We start from the raw sequence: 23,106 nt of genomic DNA on the forward strand, positions 1-23,106 counted from the left end.
AAAGATAACACAAATTGATCCAGATTAAATGCTTTTGGTTGTATACCTTAGCACCTGGGGTAGTGTGAGATCTGTGATAATGCAGTAAAGAGCAAAACTGAAGCCAACTTCTTTCATCTTGGATTCAGTGCAAGTTCTAAGAGATCATACAAATAAAATTACAGCTACCAAAAACCACAAACTATATTGCCAAAACAAAATTAGGAAGTCCTTCAAACATACTTTTATCAAACATAATAATTTAAATTATGTCAGCATACCGCCTGTTCGTCCCAGGCCAATCTGCACAGAAGGTTGAAGGCTTCCTTCATTCTTCAGCAAATGAGGCAAATGGTAATAGATATTTGGCACTTGAAGAGATTTTCTGCTTGTTAGCTCTTTTAACAATTTCAGTGTTTCATCTGCGCAAACACACAAAAACAGTAATGCAAAAAATTAATCAGAGAGGATATACATCCATGGAGTGATAAACCATATGCAACTTCAAGACTAATCATTCATTCTTGCTTTGTTTGAGTTGGCAACCTTTTTTCATGTGTGTGTACTAGGAAGTAAAGGCTTTTCAATTTAATTTTTTTTTAAATACTTATGAACAAGATTGATTTTTAATAATTTTCTGGAAATAGGAACATCATTCTTACATCATCACATGTGAGTTACAATGTGCTATGACCAATGACAAAGGAAAGAACTCACCTTGAATAGAATCCACTATAAATTTTTATCTTGAGTACGTCTTTATATTATACATTATATTGGGTTTAGTATAACCCACAAATTCAAAATAATGTGTAACTATTCTCACAGCCCTGCTCTACACTAGGACCTTATCTCAGAATAATCCCACCTTCTCAAGGTCAACATTTATAAGAGGTGCGTCCACTCTACCAAGCCTATTATTTCAAAACAGGCTGCAGAATTCAAACACTGTTATGTACTCGTGCTTTTCATCAGGAGTATTGCTAATTCTGAAATAACTATAGTACAGATATTTTGGTGCTGCTAATTCAAACTAAATGGCCTCTGGAGACCTCCCACAGCTGTCAGCTCTGACCACAGCTGGCATCTCCACAGCTCTCCTCTCTTGGGAAGCTCTAAAACTCCAGGGAGCAGGAGAAGGGCTTGTCCCATGTGGCCAGCTGTGAGAGCCCTGTGCAAGCAACCAGGACACAGAGAGAGACACGAGCAACCCCAATGCTCCCTCTGACAACTGCCAGCACTTCTGCTGCTCACACAACCTCCACTGCCCAGGGACACAGAAGAGCTCCATCCTGGACTGGTGTGGAGATCTTGGACCTCACTGAGGTGTGGGGGGGAGGAGCCCAACCTCCAGGATCCCCACTCCACGAAGCACAATGCTAACATCTATGGCAGGATCGCTGCCAGCCTGGCCAAGAAAGGGTACAGTAGGAGACTTGAGCACTGTTGGCTCAAAATAAAAGAGCTGTGCCAGGTCTACCGCAAGGCCAGGGAGCATCATGGATGCTCTGGGGCAGCACCACACACCTACTGCTGCTATGAGCAGCTCGATGCCATCTTGGGAGGGGGGGCTAGTCACTGTCCCCCACCCCACTGTCATTGAATCTGGCCAAGACATACCCAGTGTCAGCCTGAAGGAGGGCGGGGGGGGGGGGGGTGGAGGAAGATAGCAATGATGTGGAGGTGGTGGTGGCAGCGGGTCAGGCAACAATGCTTAAGAGCCAGGACCTGCTCCTCATCTTGGAGATGGTCTCCCCTCCCAGGATATTTCCCAAGCTTCTGACGAACACGTGGAAGGCACTTTTGGTGAGTTCTCTAACTTCCCCTATTTACAAGGGGGTCAGGCAACAGGCTGCGAGGTGCTGTTCTCCTCAGCCTGGGGGCTGCACAAGGTCTTGTTCATGTGAGTGCACGTAAAGCATCAGTCTGTAGCACTCAGCTCCATGAAGCTCTCACACAAGAACCTGGAAAGGCCTGCCTTACTTTGTCTTCTGTGGTAGGACACCTTCCCATGCCAAGCTACCACTAAGTAGGGATGTTAAGTAGCGATTAATTTGCTAGTCGAGTAGTCGATGGAATTTCCATCGACTACTCGACAAGCACTTCCATGTTCCGCCTTTGAAATGTACAAAAGCTCCAGCAGGCAAAAATTGAGACTCTTTTGCAGGGGACTCTTGTGCATTTCAAAGCGGAAGCACCGCATAGAGCCTGGAAGCTAGCGGGGAACTCAGGGTCTCCATGTGGCACTGCCACTTTGAAATGCCAGGTGGAGTCTGGGATCAGCTGGGAACTGACCCCGGGCTCCACGCAGCATGCCAGCTTTGAAACAGAATAAGTGGCAAAACTGTGCTAGGCTATAAGCTAATAACTTCCCCAAATACAGTTCTTGTTAATTTTGAGGATTTGCCTCATAATTTGATGAAAAGGAATATGTTGTAATTACTCTTAAATATTGAATTACCAGTTTTGCAAAAACGTTTAACGAATGTTTGCTGCTATTTACTAATGCTTTGCATTGCTTAAAAGGCAAACTTTAGAAATACAGAATCCCCAAATCAGATCTTGATAGGTGATTATTTCATCCTACTTTTAAATGTACCAAGCTCTAATTTTTAATTATTCTCATGCATTATGCTAACAATTTAAAATCTTAACCAGTGTTTTGTATGGTGTGTATTTATTTAAAAGCAATTTAGTTCATCTTTAAATGTTTATATAAATTGCTTCATGTGCATGGATTACTAGTTTCCTTTTTTAAGTTACATCAGTTTTGGCTTAAAATGTATAAAAAGTAACACAAACTGCTGCCAGATTACCCGTATTCAAAAGCACCCAGAAATCCCACACCCATCTTGCTAGGCACTTAAACTAGTATACAATTGAGGGAAGGCATGGAGGAAGAGGGAGGGAGATAAGAGATAAAAAACACTGTTACATAAAGCAAAATGCAGGACAATGTAGCACTTTAAAGACTAACAAGATGGTTTATTAGATGATGAGCTTTCGTGGGCCAGACCCACTTCCTCAGATCAAATAGTGGAAGAAAATTGTCACAACCATATATACCAAAGGATACAATTAAAAAAAATGAACACATATGAAAAGGACAAATCACATTTCAGAACAGGAGGGGGTTAGGGTTAGGGACACCACAGTACAAATCAACAATGGAAAATTAGACACCACTCTCTACAGAAAACCCACCGACTCATACAGTTATCTACATGCTTCCAGCTCCCATCCAGAACACACCACACGATCCATCGTCTATAGCCAAGCCCTTCGATACAACCGCATCTGCTCTAATCCCACTGACAGAGACCAGAAGCTTCAGGATCTCTACCAAGCATTTATAAACCTCAACTACCCACCCGGAGAAATAAAAAAGCAAATTGAAAGAGCCAGACGAATACCTAGAAACCATCTACTTCAAGACAGACCCAAGAAAACCAACAATAGAACACCACTTGTCATCACCTACAACCCCCTATGGGGTTTGGACAAACATCTCAGACACTTCGCCAAAGGATTAATGCCCACAAAACAGATATCAGACAAGATCACAAAGAAAAAACAGTTTCTTGCCATTTTAACCAGAAAGGACACTCTCTCAATGACTTAACCACCTGCATTCTGCTACAAAGACTTTTTACATCTGCACTTGAAAGGGAATCCTCTGAACTGTCATTCATGTTAAAATTCGACACTCTCCGGGAAGGAATGAACAAACATTCAAACTATCTTACCCATTACCAAGATAGCTTCCCCAATTATCACCTCTAATACCATTAGCTCACAGACATCCCACTCTCCCCACCTCTAATATCATCAATTCACAGACACTTACTTTCCTTCCTTCCCCCTCCTCCTGTATCCCCCTTCTGTTCTGAAATGTGATTTGTCCTTTTCATATGTGTTCATTTTTTAAAAATTTTATCCTTTGGTATATATGGTTGTGACTATTTTCTTCCACTATTTGATCTGAGGAAGTGGGTCTGGCCCACGAAAGCTCATCATCTAATAAACCATCTTGTTAGTCTTTAAAGTGCTACATTGTCTTGCATTTTGCTTCAGCTACCCCAGACTAACACGGCTACATTTCTATCACTATGTTACATAAACTGCCTTTATGCACTGCTTCCAAGCATTTGTTTTTAGGATATTGTGCTTTTTTCGTAATTATGTACAATAAAAATCAGTAATCTAGAGATGTAAATCATTAAGTTTTAAAAAAATATCATGGCTTATACCTGAAAAACTGTTTAATGCATCTTTGCTTCCATTTGTTTCTGCTACTGCACGTCTGAATTGCTCCAAAATGGCATTTAGCTCAGAGGAACGCTGCAGAGTTCTATGCTCAGCAATACGAAGACGTTCCTTCAAAGCATGAAATTCTCGTTGATAAGCAATCAGCTTCTCTAGTAGGAAGAAAAAAAAAGTCTGGTTATTTACTTTTGAAGACATTTCATCTGCTTTCCACTCCTCAAATACTGTACTTACATAAAACAATTTTGTTGCAAACTTTGGGCCTACAGTTTCTAAACAGGTAGAAAAATAATAGTTATTTTATGGAAGGCTGAACAACCTCCATCAAATTACTAAGTTACATGCAACATACTCCTGTTAACCCCAGTGTTTCTCAACGCTGAGGCCTTCAGAAGGAGGGGGGGACCAAGGAGTATATAAACTCATCTTGATATCTACCTATTTTTACAACATGTGACAAAGGCACAAGCGAAGTCAGTACAAAGTAAAATTTCATGCAATCATCTGTTTGTATCACTTTATATACTGAAATGTAACTATAGTATTTATATTGATTTATTTTCTAATTATATGGTAAAATGAGAAGATAAGCAATTTTTCCCCAATAGTGTACTGTGACACTTTTGTATTTTCATGTCCCATTTTGAAAACAAGTACAGGTTGGACCTCCCTGGTTGAGCACCCTTGAGAACAGAGTCATCCCAGATCACAGAGTTTGCCGGACCAAGGGAGGTAAGTGCTTCCTTGCTGGCTGCCCCACTGCCAGCTCATCTCTCTGGGGTTCCCAAAGCTGGGGATCCCCATCTTGCTGCTGCCCCGCTAAACCTGGCCCAGCTGAGGCTCCCCACCTTGCTGCACCACTGTACCAGGCAGTTCCCAGAGATTCCCCAGCCAAAGCTGCCCAGCCACCACCAACCTACCTACCTCTGGGGGTTCCTCAGGGTTCCCCAACCCCAGGCCGCCTGGCTGCTGGCGACTCTGTTGTGGCATCCTGCACCCGCTGCCACTGGAGATTTCCCAGCTCATCTCTCTGGGGTTCATGCTGCCATCAGAGATTCCCCTACTGGAGCCGGACTCCCAGGCTGCTGCCTGACCCCACTGCTGCTTGGGATTTCACAGTCAGGGCTGCCCAACCATCCCAGCCCCGCCACAGGGAGGTCTCCAGGGTTCTCCGACTGCTGCCAGGGCTCTCCACCCACGCGACCCTGCTGGCACCAGGGGTTTCCCAGACAGGACAGAGGCTCCCCGATGCCACCTGGCCCCACTGACCCCAGGGTTCCCCTACCTAGCCACTGCTAGCCCAGCTGGGATTCCACAGACCCTACGTTCTCCAGGCTGGCTCCCGCTCCTGGGGCTCTTTGGTCCAGCAACATCCATGACCTTGCCGGACCACGGATGTTGCTAGACCAGAGAGTCCTGGGTTTGGGAAGTTCAACCTGTAGTTTTTAAGTGAAATAAAAACAGCAGTACACAAGACAAATGAGACTCCTGAAAAGGATATAGTAGTCTGGAAAGGTTGAAAACCATTGATTTAGATGACATGGTAATTAAGAAGATACTTGTTGTAGTACAGTCTAATACCCCAAATGTTTGGGACCAAACTATCATATAAGCTTAATTTTCAGAGTGAAATAACACAGACCCTATTCATTATTTGCATCAGTTAGAGGAGTTAGTACAGCTGTAGCAGTCTCAGATTGGCAGCACTACTGATTTATATAAAAAAAAAGATTGAAGACAGACATGCATTTGGAAAGTTTGCAAAAGATATATTTTTTTGAATAATCTGTATGAATGAATAAATGGAGTTTGGCAATATAGTTTGACTTTATTTAAAACTTTAGAACTACCTTGCCAGCAACAATCCCTCATGACTAAAGCTGTGGATTCCTACTAAAAATATTAGTACAGATTGAACCCCCCAAACCCGGGACTCTCTGGTTCAGGATGACTCAGGTCCCAAAGGTGCCAGACCAGGAAGGTCCAACCTGTAATCAAATGTGTTTCTAGGCAAATACACCTTCATCTTTTCTTTTTTTAAGGTAGAAAGAAAAGAGCTACAGTCAAAACAAAACCCTTTCGGTGATATCTTAAGTCAAGTCTACACTAAACTCAGCAGCTCAGCTTAAGATATCTAGAATATAGAGCTGGAGTCAGCTTACTTTAAACCGAGCTTGGCAGCATCCCCACAATGGGAAGTCGATAGAAGGAAATGCTCCCGTTGATTCTCCTTGCTCCCTGCAACAGGAGTACCACCAGACACCAGCAGGGGTGCCCTCTGAGTTTGATTTAGCAAGTTTCAACTAGACTCACTAAATCCATGGCTGAAAGATTGATTGCGGCAGTGACTATCTTCCTTTTAACGCACACAAGGGCTGCGTCTACAGTGGCATGATTTTGCGCAAATACTTTTAACGGAAAAATTTTTCCGTTAAAAGTATTTGCGCAAGAGAGCGTCTACACTGGCATGTGCTTTTGCACAAAAGATGTGCTTTTGCGCAAAAGCATCCATGCCAGTGTAGAAGCTCTCTTGCGCAAGAAAGCTCCAATGGCCATTTTAGCCATCGGGCTTTCTTGCGCAAGAAATTAACGTTGCCTGCCTACACTGGCCTCTTGCGCAAGAATACTTGCACAAGAGGGCTTATCCCTGAGCAGGAGCATCAGAGTGTTTGCGCAAGAAGCATTGATTTCATAGATTAGAACGTCAGTGTTCTTGCGCAAATACTCGCGGTCAGTGTAGACAGGTGGCAAGATTTTGTGCAAAAGCAGCTGCTTTTGCGCAAAACCTTGCCAATGTAGACACAGCCAAGGCCTTATGTCCTCTAGGACCTAACCACCCAAGAAGCATCTCCAGGTTCAATGACCCTTTCTCTCCCAATCTTCCCTTCACTGTTGCCCTCTTCACTTTGCCAGTCTATCAGCTCCCTGTTTTGAAGATCCATAACTGATCACATAACAGCTCCACCTCTCACCTCAATCCATTTCTTCCTTCTTCTCTAGTCAACTGCTGCTCCAACTATTTATCTGTAATTCAGGGGTGATCTCATATGCCAATTTCTGAAGAAGGTCATAACCCTAACCCTAAAATCTACTTAATTAAGTTTTGCAGGTAAAAATCTTGCTGTTAAAAAAGAGTAATACAGTACAAGTTCTTTTTTATCCGCATATTGCTCATCTTCCCTGGTTCATCAAAGATTGAGTTTATTTTTTGTCTTTCTAGTTTACTTATATTTTACATATCTTTTCTCTCTGTACTTAGGATGGATTATCCATTTAATATTTTGAAAACCTAATTAGTTAGAAATATCCTCTATTTAGAAAAGAACAGAACATAATTCTCAAGCCTCTTTGATACGCCTCAGTTTGTTTTGACAGAATAATACACAAAATGGTCTATTGCTTCCTGCCAGAAAACCCAGGCAGCTAATTGAAAAAAGAATTATTGCTTAGTTAGCTGTATCAAGATTCTCCATAAGGAAATACTTTTAGAGCAGGATTTGAATTGTATCTAGTAAGAGCGCCCTGGAGCCTCTTTCCAAATGTTGAAAAAAACTATTGAATAGCCAACTGCTCAGTAAGGGTATACAACCCATTCTGTGCACTGAATGAGGAAGAGGCCCTGTTTAAAACAAAAACAAAACAAAAACACAGTAGCAGAACATGTAATTAAAAACGGTATCATACTGCATAATCAAAATAGGACTAAAATAAGATTGCACAGGCAACCTTGATTCTGGCATTTCCTAACTTTTGAGTATTTGACTTTCTAAGCTTAAAAATGTTATTTGAACATAGTTTTGTGCAGCTACTACATTAGATATACACACATTGTGGCATTTTCTTGAACAGCAATATATATATATATATATATATATATATATATATATATATATATATATATATATATATATATATATATATATATATATTCCTATCACTGATTTGTTTGCAACCTTATTTTCAATAGTGTTATCTGTGAAGTTTTAAAATCTGTTAATTAGTTATGGAACTAGGGAGAGAAAGAAGCTGAGGAGCAAGCGAATTCCCCCATCTTCCACAATTTATAAAATCTGTCACTGCAAGGCTTGTTAATGCACATCTTCTAACAACTTAAAGAAAATAGCTCATCTCTGGATACTTCACAAGATGCCCAAAAATAGTGCTCATATGCTCCATAACTCAGACCTAGTCTACACTGGGGTTACGTCGACACTGGTGAGAATTTCCGAAAATGCTTTTAACGGAAAAGTTTTCTGTTAAAAGCATTTTCGGAAAAGCACGTCTAGATTGGCAGGATGCTTTTCCACAAAAGCACTTTTTGCGGAAAAGCGTTCGTGGCCAATCTAGACGCGGTTTTCCGCAAAAAAGTCCCGATCGCCATTTTCGCGATCGGGGCTTTTTTTCGGAAAACAGTACTATGCTGTCTACACTGGCCCTTTCATGCAAAAGTCTTTCAGAAAAAGACTTTTGCCCGAACGGGAGCAGCATAGTATTTCCGGAAAAGCACTGATGATTTTACAGGAGATCGTCAGTGCTCTTCCGGAAATTCAAGCGGCCAGTGTAGACAGCTGGCAAGTTTTTCCGCAAAATCAGATGATTTTGCGGAAAAACTTGCCAGTCTAGACACAGCCTAGGAGTTTAGGCTGAACCTAGCTGCATAAGGTCAATTTTCTAAACCATGTGACCACTAGGGATGTTAGATATTGTGTAACTGAATAATCATGTAACTGCACCAAATCTTAGTAATTACATGATTATTCGATAGCCCCCACGGCTGGGTCTGGCAGCCAGAGTGCTCTGGTCCCTCTCCCTGGGAGCCCCCTGCCACCCAGGCAGCTGCCTCTCATACAGAGGCAACAGTGTAGGGCTGCATCAGCCTCTATCCACAGGGGATCTAAGCTCCCCACAGACAGAGGCTGTGCTGGCATTCCAAGGAGCAGCCTCAGCCTGCAGTGATCCCAGGCCCACCATGGATAGAGGCTGATCTACTTCAGTCTCCCCGTGCTGCTGCCTGTGGAAGGGAGGGGAGAGGCACCAGTGAGGCGGATGAGGGGGGCAGGCGTAAGCCGGTACATGCGGGAAGCCAGCTTTCAAGCCAGCTCCTGACAGAAATTGGCTCATGTGGAGCCGCTTGCTCTCCCATACTACTGCCTCTCTTTCAGAGGCACCAGTGGGGGCAGGGGACAGGAGGAAGCAGATACATGCGGGGAGCTCACTCGCTTTTAAGCCAGCTCTCCACACCTGCCAGCTCTGCATAGCCACCTGCCCGCTCGCCCCCCCCTTGCTGCCTCCATTACCTTTACAGAGACCTTCACTGTATGTTAACAGTTTGGGGTTAGGAAACCCAGGACCTGGAGGGCAGGGAACTCAAGGGCAGCCTCATACACAATCTACAGGGCTTCAGGAAGCAAAAGACTGTTCTTTTCGCATTTCTGAGCTCCTCCCTGACTCCTTCAGGCTCCCACTATAGACTTCTTTTCTTTCCCTGCTGTCTTCCCAAAATGCATGATCCCTGAACAACAATCTCTGTTACTTGTACTGCAGGGGTGGGGTGGAGAATTACAGAGAAACACAGCGAATGCAGAGGCACCTCACAGAGAAATGTGCATGACTCTCAAAACTGGCCATTCATAAAATTTTCTTTCAAAGCATCTCTGATTTGCACTTCTCTGTGCTGGTCTCTCCTTATCGCCCTTGTGTCTGGCCACTCAAAATCTCTGGCTAGAAGCGCTCTACCTCAGCCCCGCCACTCTGCCAGACAGCTTTTCCCCTTGCTCTCACAAAGATTATGGAGCACACAAAAGGCTGCCACCACAAAGGGCAACCTACTCAGCAGACTCTTAAAACTTCCCTTTAAATGGCCAAAAGCACAGTCAACCATTATTGTGCACTTGCTCAGCCTGTAGGCAAACTTCTTCTTACTGCAGTCAAAGCTGCCTAGGTACGGCTTTATGAGCCACGGGAGGAGGGGATAGGCTAGGGTGCCAAGGATCACTATTGACATTTCCACTTCTCCAATTCTGATTTTACAGTCTGGGAAGAGTTCACGAGTGCACCTTTCTGAAGACACAGGAGTTTCAAAAGATGTGCATGTCATGCACCTCTCCTGACCATCTCATGTTGATGTTGATGAAATGCCCCTTGTGATCTACCAGCACCATCAAGAAGTACCTCTTGCTGTTTATGTACTTTTTGGCAAAAGGGCTCACGGGACAAGATGGGGATGTGGGTTCCATCTATCAGCCCACCGCAGTTAGGGAACCCCATGGCAGCAAAGCCTTCCATTATGGTAGCTACATTTCACGAAGTCACAATTCTCCATAGCAGAAAGGAATTGATTGCCATGGCTACTTATATAACAGCCTCCACTGTAGATTTCCCCATTCTGAATTGATTCCTAACTGATCAGTAGCTGTCTGGCATTACAAGCTTCCATAGAACAACTGCCATGCACTTCCATGGTCAGAAGGGGTCTCATTCGGGTGTCCCTGAGCTGCAGGGCAGGGGAAAACCATTCACAAAGTTCCAAGAAAACGGCTTTGAACATTCAGAAATTTTGTAGCCACTGCTGATAATCCCATATCTGCAGCACTATTCAACCCCACCTGTCTGTGCTTGTCTCTCAGCACCAGAACTGGCATTCCACTGTGTCCAGAGGATCAACTGGTGGTTGCGTTTCCATCAACGCAAGGGCTTGCCTGTACAGTGAGTTCATGGGATCCTGAGATTCATCCTCTTCCTGGTGGAGTGATGTGCATATGCTCTTGATATACTGAACCATTAGGCACACTAAGATAGACACCATCATCACAATGGTTTGATGCAAAATGGAATCCATGCTCGTGCTGCTATGGTGTCTGTGTGGGTAACGAGGACCAAAAAAGACACAAAGACTGTTTCCCATTGATCTCAAGCAAAAAGGGGGAGGGAGTATATGAGCGCATTATGGGACACTGACAACATGAACTCAGAACTACCCGCTGCATAGTTTTGGTACCAGTGTGCACTGGGAGCATAACCCAGAATGCAAAATGGCACAGGGACTGTGGGATAGCTACCCACAATGCATCACTCTCCAAGTCAACAGCAGTCTCCCTAATGGGGATGTTCTACTTGAATTCTTCCCCACAGTGGGGACCCGGAGATTTGACTTTGCAAAATAGAGTGACCAGAAATCAACCTTAGCAGAGTCGACCTCATCTTGAAGTACAGAGATGGCCTCAAGTGGTGCCCAAATATTTCCTCCCATTCTCCCCTACCAATAATGGAATTCATCCCCACATTGGGCCATGAATAGCAAGAGGCAGAGCCATAAGTGGGGCCTAAAATGGAGCCATGCTGGGGGCAAGGGAACTGAGCCAGTGCAGAGTAGGAGGCAGGGCAGAGTGATACTCCCTCCCTGCCCCTCTCTTCCCCCCCAATCTCCAGAAGGGCTGGCCATTGCTTCAAACAATATTACGTTAAGGTGTGTTAGGTACTTTTTACTGTGCACCAGCACAATCTGTGCGAACCAATTAATGTGAAACATTAGTGCACTTTAGAAATCACACTTCCATCATTTACACTGCTGCGTCACGTAAACAAGCCCTCAGTTTTTCCAGCTGATAGCAACAGGACTCCTTGTGGATCATCTGTGGGAAGTTCCTCAGGAAGTTCTTTGAGTAGAGAAAGCAAAAAAATCCACTGTGTTCACCTCTGCTTTCTCCTGCAGCAAGGAGGCAGACCGTAGCTCTCCCACATAATCCTCATGCACCATGACATCCTTCTCTGTGTCCCCCTCACCCTCTCCCCCCCCGCCCTACTACTCCTCCAATTCATGGCGATCACACAAGCATCAGGTCTGCAGAGGGCTAGAAGGGAGTAATAAACTAGAACTTAGAGAGACTGGGGGAGTAGATAAGGCTCAGTGAGACACTGCCATTTTATAGTTTGATTAACCACACTTCAAAATAAAGTTGAACCACAAAATAAAGGGAATGCTTACACACAGTGCTGCAGTTTTACCAAAACAGCTGCACCACTGCAGCATGTCTGATGAAGATGCTCTATAATGACAGGAGAGAGTTCTCCCATCAGCATAATGTCTGCCAGAGCCAATAGCTATGCTGGTGGGAGAAACTCACCCACCAATACAGCACTGCGCACGTGAGTGGTTATGTTGATGAACTTACATAGCTCGGAGGCAGGGAGATTTATTCACAGTTCTGTCTCACACTGACCATGCCCCTCCAAAAAGTAAAGAAGTTAAAGAAAATGGTTTAAAAAAGTCATGTCTATGTCTTCTTGTAGTATTTCAAAACATTAATCCATTATTTCTTATTCATTTCTGGGACCCTTTTACACAATGTAAAGAAAACAGTCAGGATGTTTTTGCAATTGCAACAATAAACCTCTATCAAAAGCCTTCTAAAGGAAGAAATAGTCCTTGAATTCTCAAACCACCTCATTTATTTATCACTACACAAAAATTGTACCCTAAGATTTTCAAAAATGGATGTAATTGAAGAACCTCATTTAGAACCTTTGAGTGCTCCACCCTTTTGAAAAATTAAAGTCACTTATTTAGCTGCTTAACTATGATTTATGTGACTATCACCACGCGGGTATTTTTTCAAAAATCTTGTTTGTTACTGTGACAGAGTGTATCAACCCTGCACTGTAGCTGACAGAGTGACCTAGGCCCAGATGGTGGAGAAGGCCCCAACCCCAGGGCTGACTGCTGAAGAAGCTCCTGGGGAGGAAGTGCAGACAGACCGAACAACGGCAGCCAGGCTAAGAGGTGCTACTTGAGGAGCTACCGAACTGGAGTGAGACGGTGGGGAAGACATCTGCCAGGTTCCGGAAGGCAATAGCCCAGGGCGGGGAATTGCAGCAGGATTCCCCACTGAGCAAGCAATGGATGGAACCACTGCCAACAGGGCCCTGGGCTGGGACCGGTGAAGTGGGAGAGCCCACGGTCTCCCTACCCCTGCCATACATCCCCCTGTGTGTGGGAGTTTTCCCAACATATGGACTTGGGCCGTTGGGCTGTATTACCCTGAGTAACAGTGACTTGCATGTGGACTGGGGTTATTGGGCCATAATACCCTGAGAAAAGGGCCAAGGGTATAGACTGAGGCTGCCTAGCTGCCCTGTAAAGTGACCTGGTGACAGTCAAAGCGCCCCATCAAAGAAAATTAGGCTCGCGGAGTTTCCAAGGGTTGGTCGCCCCTCAACAGTTATCTTTAGTTATGTGTGACACATTTTCTGTTCTTTTTTGTCAACCAAAATATTAAATAAATTTTGCAGACCACATGGCTAGGTGACATGTTTTTCAACTTCTGTCCAAGCCCCATCAGTGAATTATTTTTAAATAAAGGGAAAACAGAACAAAAAAGTTTCAGTTAAATAGTACTTGCATAAACATTTCAAGTCACTACTTCACCTGTACCACTCTCCCCCATTCACAAGGGGTGAAGCAAAAAAATAGAACTAATTACACAAGCCTCTTTTGCAACTCAAATTAGGCTTTATAAGATGTTGATGTCCATCCATTTGTCCTGTAAACATTATAAAAATAGAGTCAATGATATAGTCAATTTTTTTAACTCATTTTGATAGTTCAATGTTTTATTGCTCAAACGTTTCCTGGTTCATTTTTTGAAAGTAAGGAACTAAACTGATTTCTTGAGACAAGTAGAAATGTAACAGATTATTTGGTGTTTAAAAACCCAGTAGGTTTTACATCTTGGTCCTTGATATTTTATTTAAGAAACATATACTGCTTTTCAATAAAAATGGAAAGTTGATGCTATGCCATACACTTTGCTTTTGGAAGTCAAATGGATCAAATAAAAATATCAATACTCAATAACTGCTAATGTAATTTCTCAACAAGAAAATAATTTCTAAGAACTGAACGTTTTAATTCTTTGCAAATTTTCATTCAGCCAGCACACCGCCAGTAATTAAAAATAAATATTTTATCTGGCTTAATATATATTCTGCATTTCCTGGAAAATTAATAGTCTGCTTGCTTGTTTAAAAGTTTGTTTTTTCCATCTATTTTCCCTGGATCAAAGCAGTTCTCATGAACATGCAGAGTCAAGAACTCAGACATGCTCTTTCGGTAGCTTGATTCTTGTGTGCCTTCTCATCAAAATGCAACAGGAATTCCACTAGACCTCAAGAGAAGAACACGCTCCATAAGCTACAAATGTTGTCCTTCTCCTTGAAGCCTCAGCCCACATACATTTGTTATTATATGGTTAGATTTTAATTTCAGTTCTGGTCAGCTAACAAGTAATGTATTACAATAGATGCCAATTTTTCAAAATGAGCAAGAATCTGAAAATTAGTGAGTTTTTCCACTGGTTTTTAAGTTATATTTTCTTCGTTACTATTCCAGTGTGTTAAAATGAATGCATTTCAAACTCTTGATGATTTTAACAGGTAAGTGTTCCCTTAGCAAGAAAAGGGGGAAAGCAAAGAAATAAGAAAAGCAGAGAAAAACCATAGTGTAGTTTTATTGTGTGTGTATGTCTGGCAGACTATCTAAATACCGCAGCAGAAGCAGCCTAAATAGTAGGCCAATAAACCAGAAAGCGCTGAATATCAACATTTTAAATGAAAAATACTCTGAACATCAAAATGTCTAAAACTCTCTCAAAACTTTGCTGCTGTAATGTTACAGTGTTGAAGATTAAAGCTTTAGAGCTTTAAAAACTGTCAATAGCCCTAGGATTAAATGAACAATCTACTGCAGTGTTTCCCAATTGGTGTTCCGCGAAGCGAAAGTAGGAGTTCCGCGAGGAGCCGGCACGCCTCTGCCTCCTCTGAAAGAGAGAGAGCCAGCTAGCCAGCTTCTTAAAAAAGCAGCACACTTGTTTCCCCTTCCTCCCTGGTGATGCAGAGGCACAGTGAGGTGGGGGCAGAGGGAAACAGTTGCTCCGGGCCGGACAGTGGTGACCCCACGTGACCCACAGTGGGGAGGGAAGTACTTCCCCTCCCCAAAGGAGCCAGCGTGCGCTGCCTGAACAGCTGGGGCTGTGGCACCCGGTAACTTAGTTCCACGGCCTTTCTGCGCGGTGGGGGAAGGTCAGGAGACCCAGGTCTGCGCAGCTCCGACTGTGCAGGCAATGCTCTCTGCCCTGGGACTCCCCACACCCTCACGCCCCCCCCCCCTGCAGGACAGCATCAAGGAAGTAAGTTGCTGGGGTGCAACGGCCCCTGCTGTTCAGGCAGCGTGTGCGCCAGCTGTTTTGGGAAGAGAAGTGCAGTCGCACACTTCCTGGAACCCAGAGGTGCTTCAGATTGCTAGGTACTGGTCCCAGCTACCCCTGTCCAGACCCCCCCATGAGTACCCTGTCCCCACCAGCACTGTCCCCAGCACCCGTCACCCACCCCAGCACCCAGCAGCACCCTGTCCCCAGCCCAGCACCCTGCCATGCACCCAGCAGCACCCTGTCCCTGGCCTCAGCACCCTGCCACCCACTTCAGTGCCCAGCAGGACCATGTCCCTGACCCCAGCATCCTGCCCCAGTACCCCGCCACCTGTGCCAGCATCCTGCCACCCAGGAGCACCCTTTCCCTGGCCCCAGCACCCACTAGCACCCCGTCCCCTGCCCCCACCAGCACAGCTGGGGCCACATTAGTGAGGCATGGGGTTTTTGGAGGGGGGTTTTTGCATCTCACTTGTGTGGCCCCAACTGACTTTTCTGTGGGTCAGTGACCCTTGACTCAAAACAGGTTCCCTGCCCCTCATAAATAAAGACAATACTAAAATCTTTTGAGTTTGACATAATATTTTATTTAAAAATGAAGCCTGGACAACATGCCCCCAGTTGAGGCCAAATCCCCATCTCACTGCAGCATCTTAAAACTCCTGCTCCACCTGACCCCAAATCTGAGCCTGTCATACACTGGAACCACCTGTCCTGAGCCTCTTACATCCCCAAACTCCTGCATCCCCACATCCTCGTCTTCTGCCACAACACTCCTGCACCATCCACACATCACAAATCTGTGTCCGGAGCCCATCATTCTCACAACTTCCTTGCCCTGAGCCCCTCACACATTCAACCCAAACTCCTGCACCCTCACATCCACAAGCCTGTGACATGCTCGGCAACCCAACCTTCCACCTGAGCCCAGCACTCCCTAGCCTGGAGCCCCCTCCCTGAGCCAGCATCCCCTTCTCCTGCATCCAAATTCCCTCCCAGAGCTTGCACTTCTCACCCTTTCCCACACCCAAATCCCTCATTCCCACCCCAGAGCCCGTACCTCCTAACTCAACCCAGTGAGAGTGTATAAGGGCTGGGGATAGCAAGTGATGGAGAGGAAGGGAACGGTGGGGCACAGAGAGGACGGGGCCTCAAAGGGGTGGGGTATTAGAATCATAGGACTGGAAGGGACCTCGAGAGGTCATCGAGTCCAGCCCGCCGCCCTCAAGGCAGGACCAAGCTCTGTCTACACCATCCCTGACAGATGTCTATCTAACCTGTTCTTAAATATCTCCAGACAGGGAGATTCCACCACCTCCCTTGGCAATTTATTCCAATATTTGACCACCCTGACAGTTAGGAATTTTTTCCTAATGTCTGATCTAAACCTCCCTTGCTGCACTTTAAGCCCATTACTCCTTGTCCTGTCCTCAGAAACCAAGAGGAACAAATTTTCTCCTTCCTCCTTGTGACACCCTTTTAGATATTTGAAAACCGCTATCATGTCCCCCCCATAATCTTCTTTTTTCCAAACTAAACAAGCCCAGTTCATGAAGCCTCGCTTCATAGGTCATGTTCTCTAGACCTTTAATCATTCTTGTCGCTCTTCTCTGTACCCTTTCCAATTTCTCCACATCTTTCTTGAAATGTGGTGCCCAGAACTGGACACAGTACTCTAGCTGAGGCCTAACTAGAGCAGGGTAGAGCGGAAGAATGACTTTTCATGTCTTGCTCACAACACACCTGTTAATGCATCCCAGAATCATGTTTGCTTTTTTTTGCAACAGCATCACACTGCTGACTCATATTCAGCTTGTGGTCCACTATAACCCCTAGATCCCTTTCTGTCATACTTCTTCCTAGACGGTCACTTCCCATTCTGTATGTGTGAAACTGACTGATCCTTCCTAAGTGTAGCACTTTCCATTTGTCTTTATTAAACTTCATTCTGTTTACCTCAGACCATTTCTCCAATTTGTCCAGATCATTTTGAATTATGACCCTATCCTTCAGATTAGTCGCAATCCCTCCCAGCTTGGTATCATCTGCAAACTTAATAAGCATACTTTCTATGACAATATCTAAATTATTGATGAAGATATTAAATAGAGCTGGTCCCAAAACAGACCCTTGCGGAACTCCATTTGTTATCCCTTTCCAGCAGGATTTAGCACCGTAAACAACAACTCTCTGACTACGGTTATCCAGCCAATTATGCACCCACCTTATCGTGGCCCTATCTAAGTTATATTTGCCTAGTTTATCAATAAGAATATCATGCGAGACCGTATCAAACGCCTTACTAAAGTCTAGGTATACCATATCCACCGCTTCTCCCTTATCCACAAGACTTGTTATCCTATTAAAGAAAGCTATCAGATTGGTTTGACATGATTTGTTCTTTACAAATCCATGCTGGCTGTTCCCTATCACCTTGCCACCTTCCAAGTGTTTATAGATGATTTCCTTAATTATTTGCTCCATTATCTTTTCTGACACAGAAGTTAAACTAACTGGTCTGTAGTTTCCTGGATTGTTCTTATTTCCCTTTTTATAAATGGGCACTATATTTAGTCTTCTGGAATCTCTCCTGTCTCCTATGATTTTCCAAAGATGATAGCTAGATGCTCAGATACCTCCTCTATCACCTCCGTGAGTATTCTAGGATGCATTTCATCAGGCCCTGGTGACTTGCAGGCATCTAACTTGTTCTTTTCTTATTTTATCTTCTAAACCTACCCCTTTCCCACTAGCATTCACTGGGTTAGGCATTCCTTCAGACTTCTCGGTGAAGGCCAAAACAAAAGTCATTAAGCATCTCTGCCATTTCCAAGTTCACTGTTATCGTTTCTCCCTCCTCACTGACTAGTGGGCCTACCCTGTCCTTGGTCTTCCTCTTGCTTCTAATGTATTCATAAAAAGTCTTCTTGTTTCCCTTTATTCCTGTAGCTAGTTTGAGTTCATTTTGTGCCTTTGCCTTTCTAATCTTGCCTCTACATTCCTGTGTTGTTTGCCTATATTCATCCTATGTAATTTATCCTACTTTCCATTTTTTACATGACTCCTTTTTTATTTTTAGATCATGCAAGATCTTGTGGTAAAGCCAAGGCGGTCTTCTGCCATATTTTCTATCTTTCCGACACAGCGGAATAGCTTGCTTTTGGGCCTTTAATCATGTCCCTTTGAAAAACTGCCAACTCTCCTCAGCTGTTTTTCTCCTCAGTCTTGATTCCCATGGGACCTTACCTATCAGCTCTCTGAGCTTACCAAAATCCGCCTTCCTGAAATCCATTGTCTCTATTTTGCTATTTTCCCTTCCACCCTTCCTTAGGACTGTGAACTCTATGATTTCATGATCACTTTCACCCAAGCTGCCTTCCACTTTCAAATTCTCAACCAGTTCCTCCCTATTTGTTAGGATCAAATCTAGAACAGCTTCCCCCCGGTAGCTTTTTCAACCTTCTGAAATAAAAAGTTGTCTCCAATGCAGTACAAGAACTTATTGGATAGTCTGTGCCCCACTGTGTTATTTTCCCAACATATATCTGGATAGTTGAAGTCCCCCATCACCACCAAATCTTGGACTTTGGATGATACTGTTAGTTGTTTAAAAAAAGCCTCATCCACTTCTTCCACCTGGGTAGGTGGCCTGTAGTAGACTCCTAGCATGACATCACCCTTGTTTTTAATCCCTTTTAGCCTAACCCAGAGAATCTCAACACTTCCGTCTCCTATGTCCATCTCCACCTCACTCCAAGTGTGTACATTTTTAATATATAAGGCAACAGCTCCTCCCTTTTTTCCCCTCTCTATCCTTCCTGAGCAAGCTGTACCCTTCTATACGAACATGCCAATCATGTGTATTATCCCACCAAGTTTCTGTGATGCCAACAGTGTCATAATTGTAGTTATTTATTCGCACTTCAAGTTCTTCCTGCTTATTACCCTTACTTCTTGTATTTGTATATAGGCATCTAAGATACTGATCTGACCATGCCTCCCAGCTTTGCCCTGATCCTCCTTTCTCTCTGCCATTATAGCCCACGCTCCCTCCCATTTCCGATCCATCTCCCAGGTCTCCATGTTCTCCATTTAACTGTGGGCTTTGAACAGTCTCATGTAACCTTACCTGGCCCAACCAGCTAAATAGGATGGAAATCCAGCAGCCACCTCAGCCAAGATCAGGAAGGACAGAGGCACTTACTTGGGTCAGGTAAATCCTCTGTTCTGGTGAGAGCTGCAGCAGCAGGGTGGGTGCCAAGGGCAGGAGCTCCCCATTCTCCCTGGGACAGAAGGTCCCCTGTAGAAGCCAGGCTGTGCTAGAAGAGGCTCAGAGTGGGCAGCTGATTTTGGTGGGGATTGAAAAATTGTGTCTGTGCGCGCAGCTTCCCTATGTGTGCTGGCTGGTTGGAATTTGGAGCAACACTGCTATTTGGGTGTGTGCTAATGTGGAGCAGGTTTTGGGTTATCTTCAAAACAAAACTGTAGTCATACACATCAAAATCAAAAGTAAAAATGTATTTGAAACAATTCCTACCTACCTATGTCTAGAAATCATGACCTATGAGGGAACACAAAGAATTGGGCTTGTTTAGTTTAGAAAAGAAAAGAGAGAGAGGACATGATATCAGTTTTCAAGTACATGATGGACCTCCCTGATTCGGCGCCCTTGGGACCTGATTGGTCCCAAATGAAGGAACTTGCCATATCGGGGAGGTCCCCTGCCACTGGTCTCCCATGAAACTTCCCCTCCCCTCTGGCTGGCTCCGCTCTAGCCCCACCACCACTGGTTCCAGCCCTGCTGCTACAGAGCGTGGGCTCAACACATTACCACCAGCTGGCTGGCACTCTGGGGATGGAGCTCCTCAGCTGCCGCAGACCTGCTTCTGCCCCGGCCAGCTGAGGCTTTTCGGTGATGGGACTCCGCAGCTGCCTTGCTGCGGCTGCACCCAGCTGGGGCTTCCCAGGGATGGGGCTCACTGGCTCCATGGCTGCCCCACTACTGCCACACCATGACGAGGCTCACCAGTCCCACTGCCACTCCACCCAGCTGGGGCTCCCTGGGGATGGGGCTCTGCAGCTGCCGCGCTGGGATGGGGCTTGCTGGTCCTGCTGCTGCCCTGCCTGGCTAGAACTCTCCGAGGACGGGGGCTCACCAGTCTGATGATGGGCTCACCTCCTCTGGACTTCCTAACTGGCTCACATTCCCGGTGCAGGGGCTCTCTGGTCCAGCAACATCTGTGATCCTGTTGGACCACAGATGTTGTTGAACCAGAGAGTAACAGATTTAAGAGGTTCATAGAATCATAGAGCTGGGAGAGACCTCAGGAGGTCATCAAGTCCAGCTCCTTACCCAAAGTAGAACCAATCCCAACTAAATCAACCCAGCCAGGGCTTTGTCAAGCTGAGACTTAAAAACCTCTAGGGATCGAGATTCCACCACCTCCCTAGGTAACCCATTCCAGTGCTTCCACCACTCTCCTAGTGAAACAGTTTTTCCTAATATCCAAACTAGACTTCCCCCACTGTAACTTGAGACCATTGCTCCTTGTTCTGCCATCCGTCACTACTGAGAACAGCCTCTCTCCATCCTCTTTGGAACCTCCCTTCAGTAAATTGAAGGCTGCTATCAAATCCCCCCTCACTCTTCTGCAGACCAAATAAGCACAAATCTCTCAGCTTCTCCTCATAGGTCATGTGCTCCAGCCCCCTAATTGTTTTGGTTGCCCTCCTCTGGACCCTCTCCAATACATCCACATCCTTTCTATAGTGGGACGGGGTGGGGGCCAGAACTGGATACAATACTCCAGATGTGGCCTCACCAGAGCTGAATAAAGGGGAATAATCATTTCTCTAGATCTGCTGGTAATGCTCCTCCTAATGCACCCCAATATTCCATTCGCCTTCTTAGCTACAAGGATACACTGTTGACTCATATCCAGCTTCCCATCCACTGTAATCCCCAGGTTCTTATCTGGCAAACTACTATATCTACAGGGTGTTACAAAAGGAGGGGGGAGAAAAATTGTTCTCCGTGGCTGCCGATGATAGGATAAGCAGCAATGGGCTTAAAATTGCAGCAAGGGAGGTTTAGGTTGGACATTAGGAAAAACTTCCTAACTATCAAAGTGGTTAAACATTGGAATAAATTGCCCAGGGAGGTTGTGGAATCTGGAGATATTTAAGAAAGCAGGTTGATTGAATCATAGAACTGGAAGAGACTTCGAGAGGTCATCGAGTCCAGTCCCCTGCCTTCACGGCAGGACCCAGTACAACCTAGACCATCCCTAATAGACATCTATCAGGAATGCTTTAGACAGTGCTTAATCCTTCTGCAAGGGCAGCGGGTTGGACTTGATGATCTCTCAAGGTCCCGTCCAGTTCTAGTATTCTATGTTCCCAGTCTAATATAATCATGGAACCACACAATACTTAACAAAATCTGAAAATTTCATAGATTCACAGAGTAAGACCAGACAGGTTCACTGTGACATCTAGCCTGAAATGCTAGCGTGAAATTTACCAATCTGTAATTAAAAAGTTAAATACATATTTTAAGAATAAATCTCATCACAACCGATGCTACTCTTACTTTGTTTCTTTGCAAGTATTTGTATGGGGATTATCACCCACACTAGTAACAGATAGAAGATATATTTTTAATATTCAGTTAAAATATTTTCATTGTCTACTTTTTCCCCAAGAGTCTGAGCAATTAAAAAACTAGTTTGAAGACAGACTAGTTGCTTATAAGTTAGTTTTTAATAAACTATACTTTCAAGTTCCCACACACTTCACAATGCTTTAAACAATGCAGAAGTGTATTTTTACAAATTTATTTCTAGAGTGTCTATTTTAACTCTTGGAAATATCTATACTTGTCTTAGGTTTCATAAAAGATCATTTTTACAAAATCTCATTCTGTTATTATGCATACAGGCTAGAGTCTTCAATTACCTTGATGAATCAATTGGTAACTCTCGCATGAACTATTATACCTATGAACCATCTGTCATTAAGTCTTTTTACCCAGTGTTAAGAAATTACACAGAAATATGGTCTACACAGTGTATTAAAAATGCTCCAGTTTAAAAAAGTCACATAAGTACATGGAAGCATTGGGATATACAAAATCCCTCACAAAACAAAATACACAGAAATGTATCCCAATTTTAAAAAGATTAAAGAATATGGCTTATAATTGTCACCATGGGTGATATGATTGGTAAAATGCCACAAAAAGAGTGCCCACACTGAGAACTATTTCAGAATAGCATAATTCAAAGTAGATATTCTGGTCAATTTTCCCTGTATACCAAGCCTTAATTTAGGTCAAATCTTTCTAGTCTGGCAATGTCCGTTGTCCGGCATAACTTCAGTTAGTCAGATGTCTACTTATCATGAGTGTGGCCAAGTTCCCTGTACTCTCATGAAGTTTGTTTACACCCACAAGTCCTGGCACTCACTGTTCTATACTGTTATTTAGCTCTAATTTAGGGATGTCATCAAATAGACAACTACAAGATTAACCAAGAAGCCTGGTTTTATCAATTAATCTTGTTGACTACACACATTTCTGCCTCCCTCCCCCTTGCAGCCTCTCATCAGAGGCAGCAAGGGGGGAGAGTGGGTGTCAGTGAGGAGCTGACTGTAAGCCAAT

General features: G+C 44.2%; 1 protein-coding gene across 3 annotated transcripts in view; it reads right to left on the minus strand.

The window, feature by feature from the left end:
- The window catches only part of MGAT4A (alpha-1,3-mannosyl-glycoprotein 4-beta-N-acetylglucosaminyltransferase A), a 126,097-nt gene that overhangs the window by 72,207 nt on the left and 30,784 nt on the right, over window positions 1-23,106 (minus strand). For all 3 annotated transcript variants that reach the window (XM_075916644.2, XM_075916656.2, XM_006137401.5), the window contains exons 3-4: window positions 4,230-4,397; window positions 261-401 (exon numbers count right to left, since the gene is read on the minus strand). In XM_075916644.2, the coding sequence (XP_075772759.1) occupies window positions 261-401; window positions 4,230-4,397 (309 nt within the window). The remainder of the gene's footprint in view (window positions 1-260; window positions 402-4,229; window positions 4,398-23,106) is intronic.

The sequence above is a fragment of the Pelodiscus sinensis genome, chromosome 1 (assembly GCF_052426305.1).
Source record: "Pelodiscus sinensis isolate ZL-2025 chromosome 1, ASM5242630v1, whole genome shotgun sequence".
NCBI lineage: Eukaryota > Metazoa > Chordata > Testudines > Trionychidae > Pelodiscus > Pelodiscus sinensis.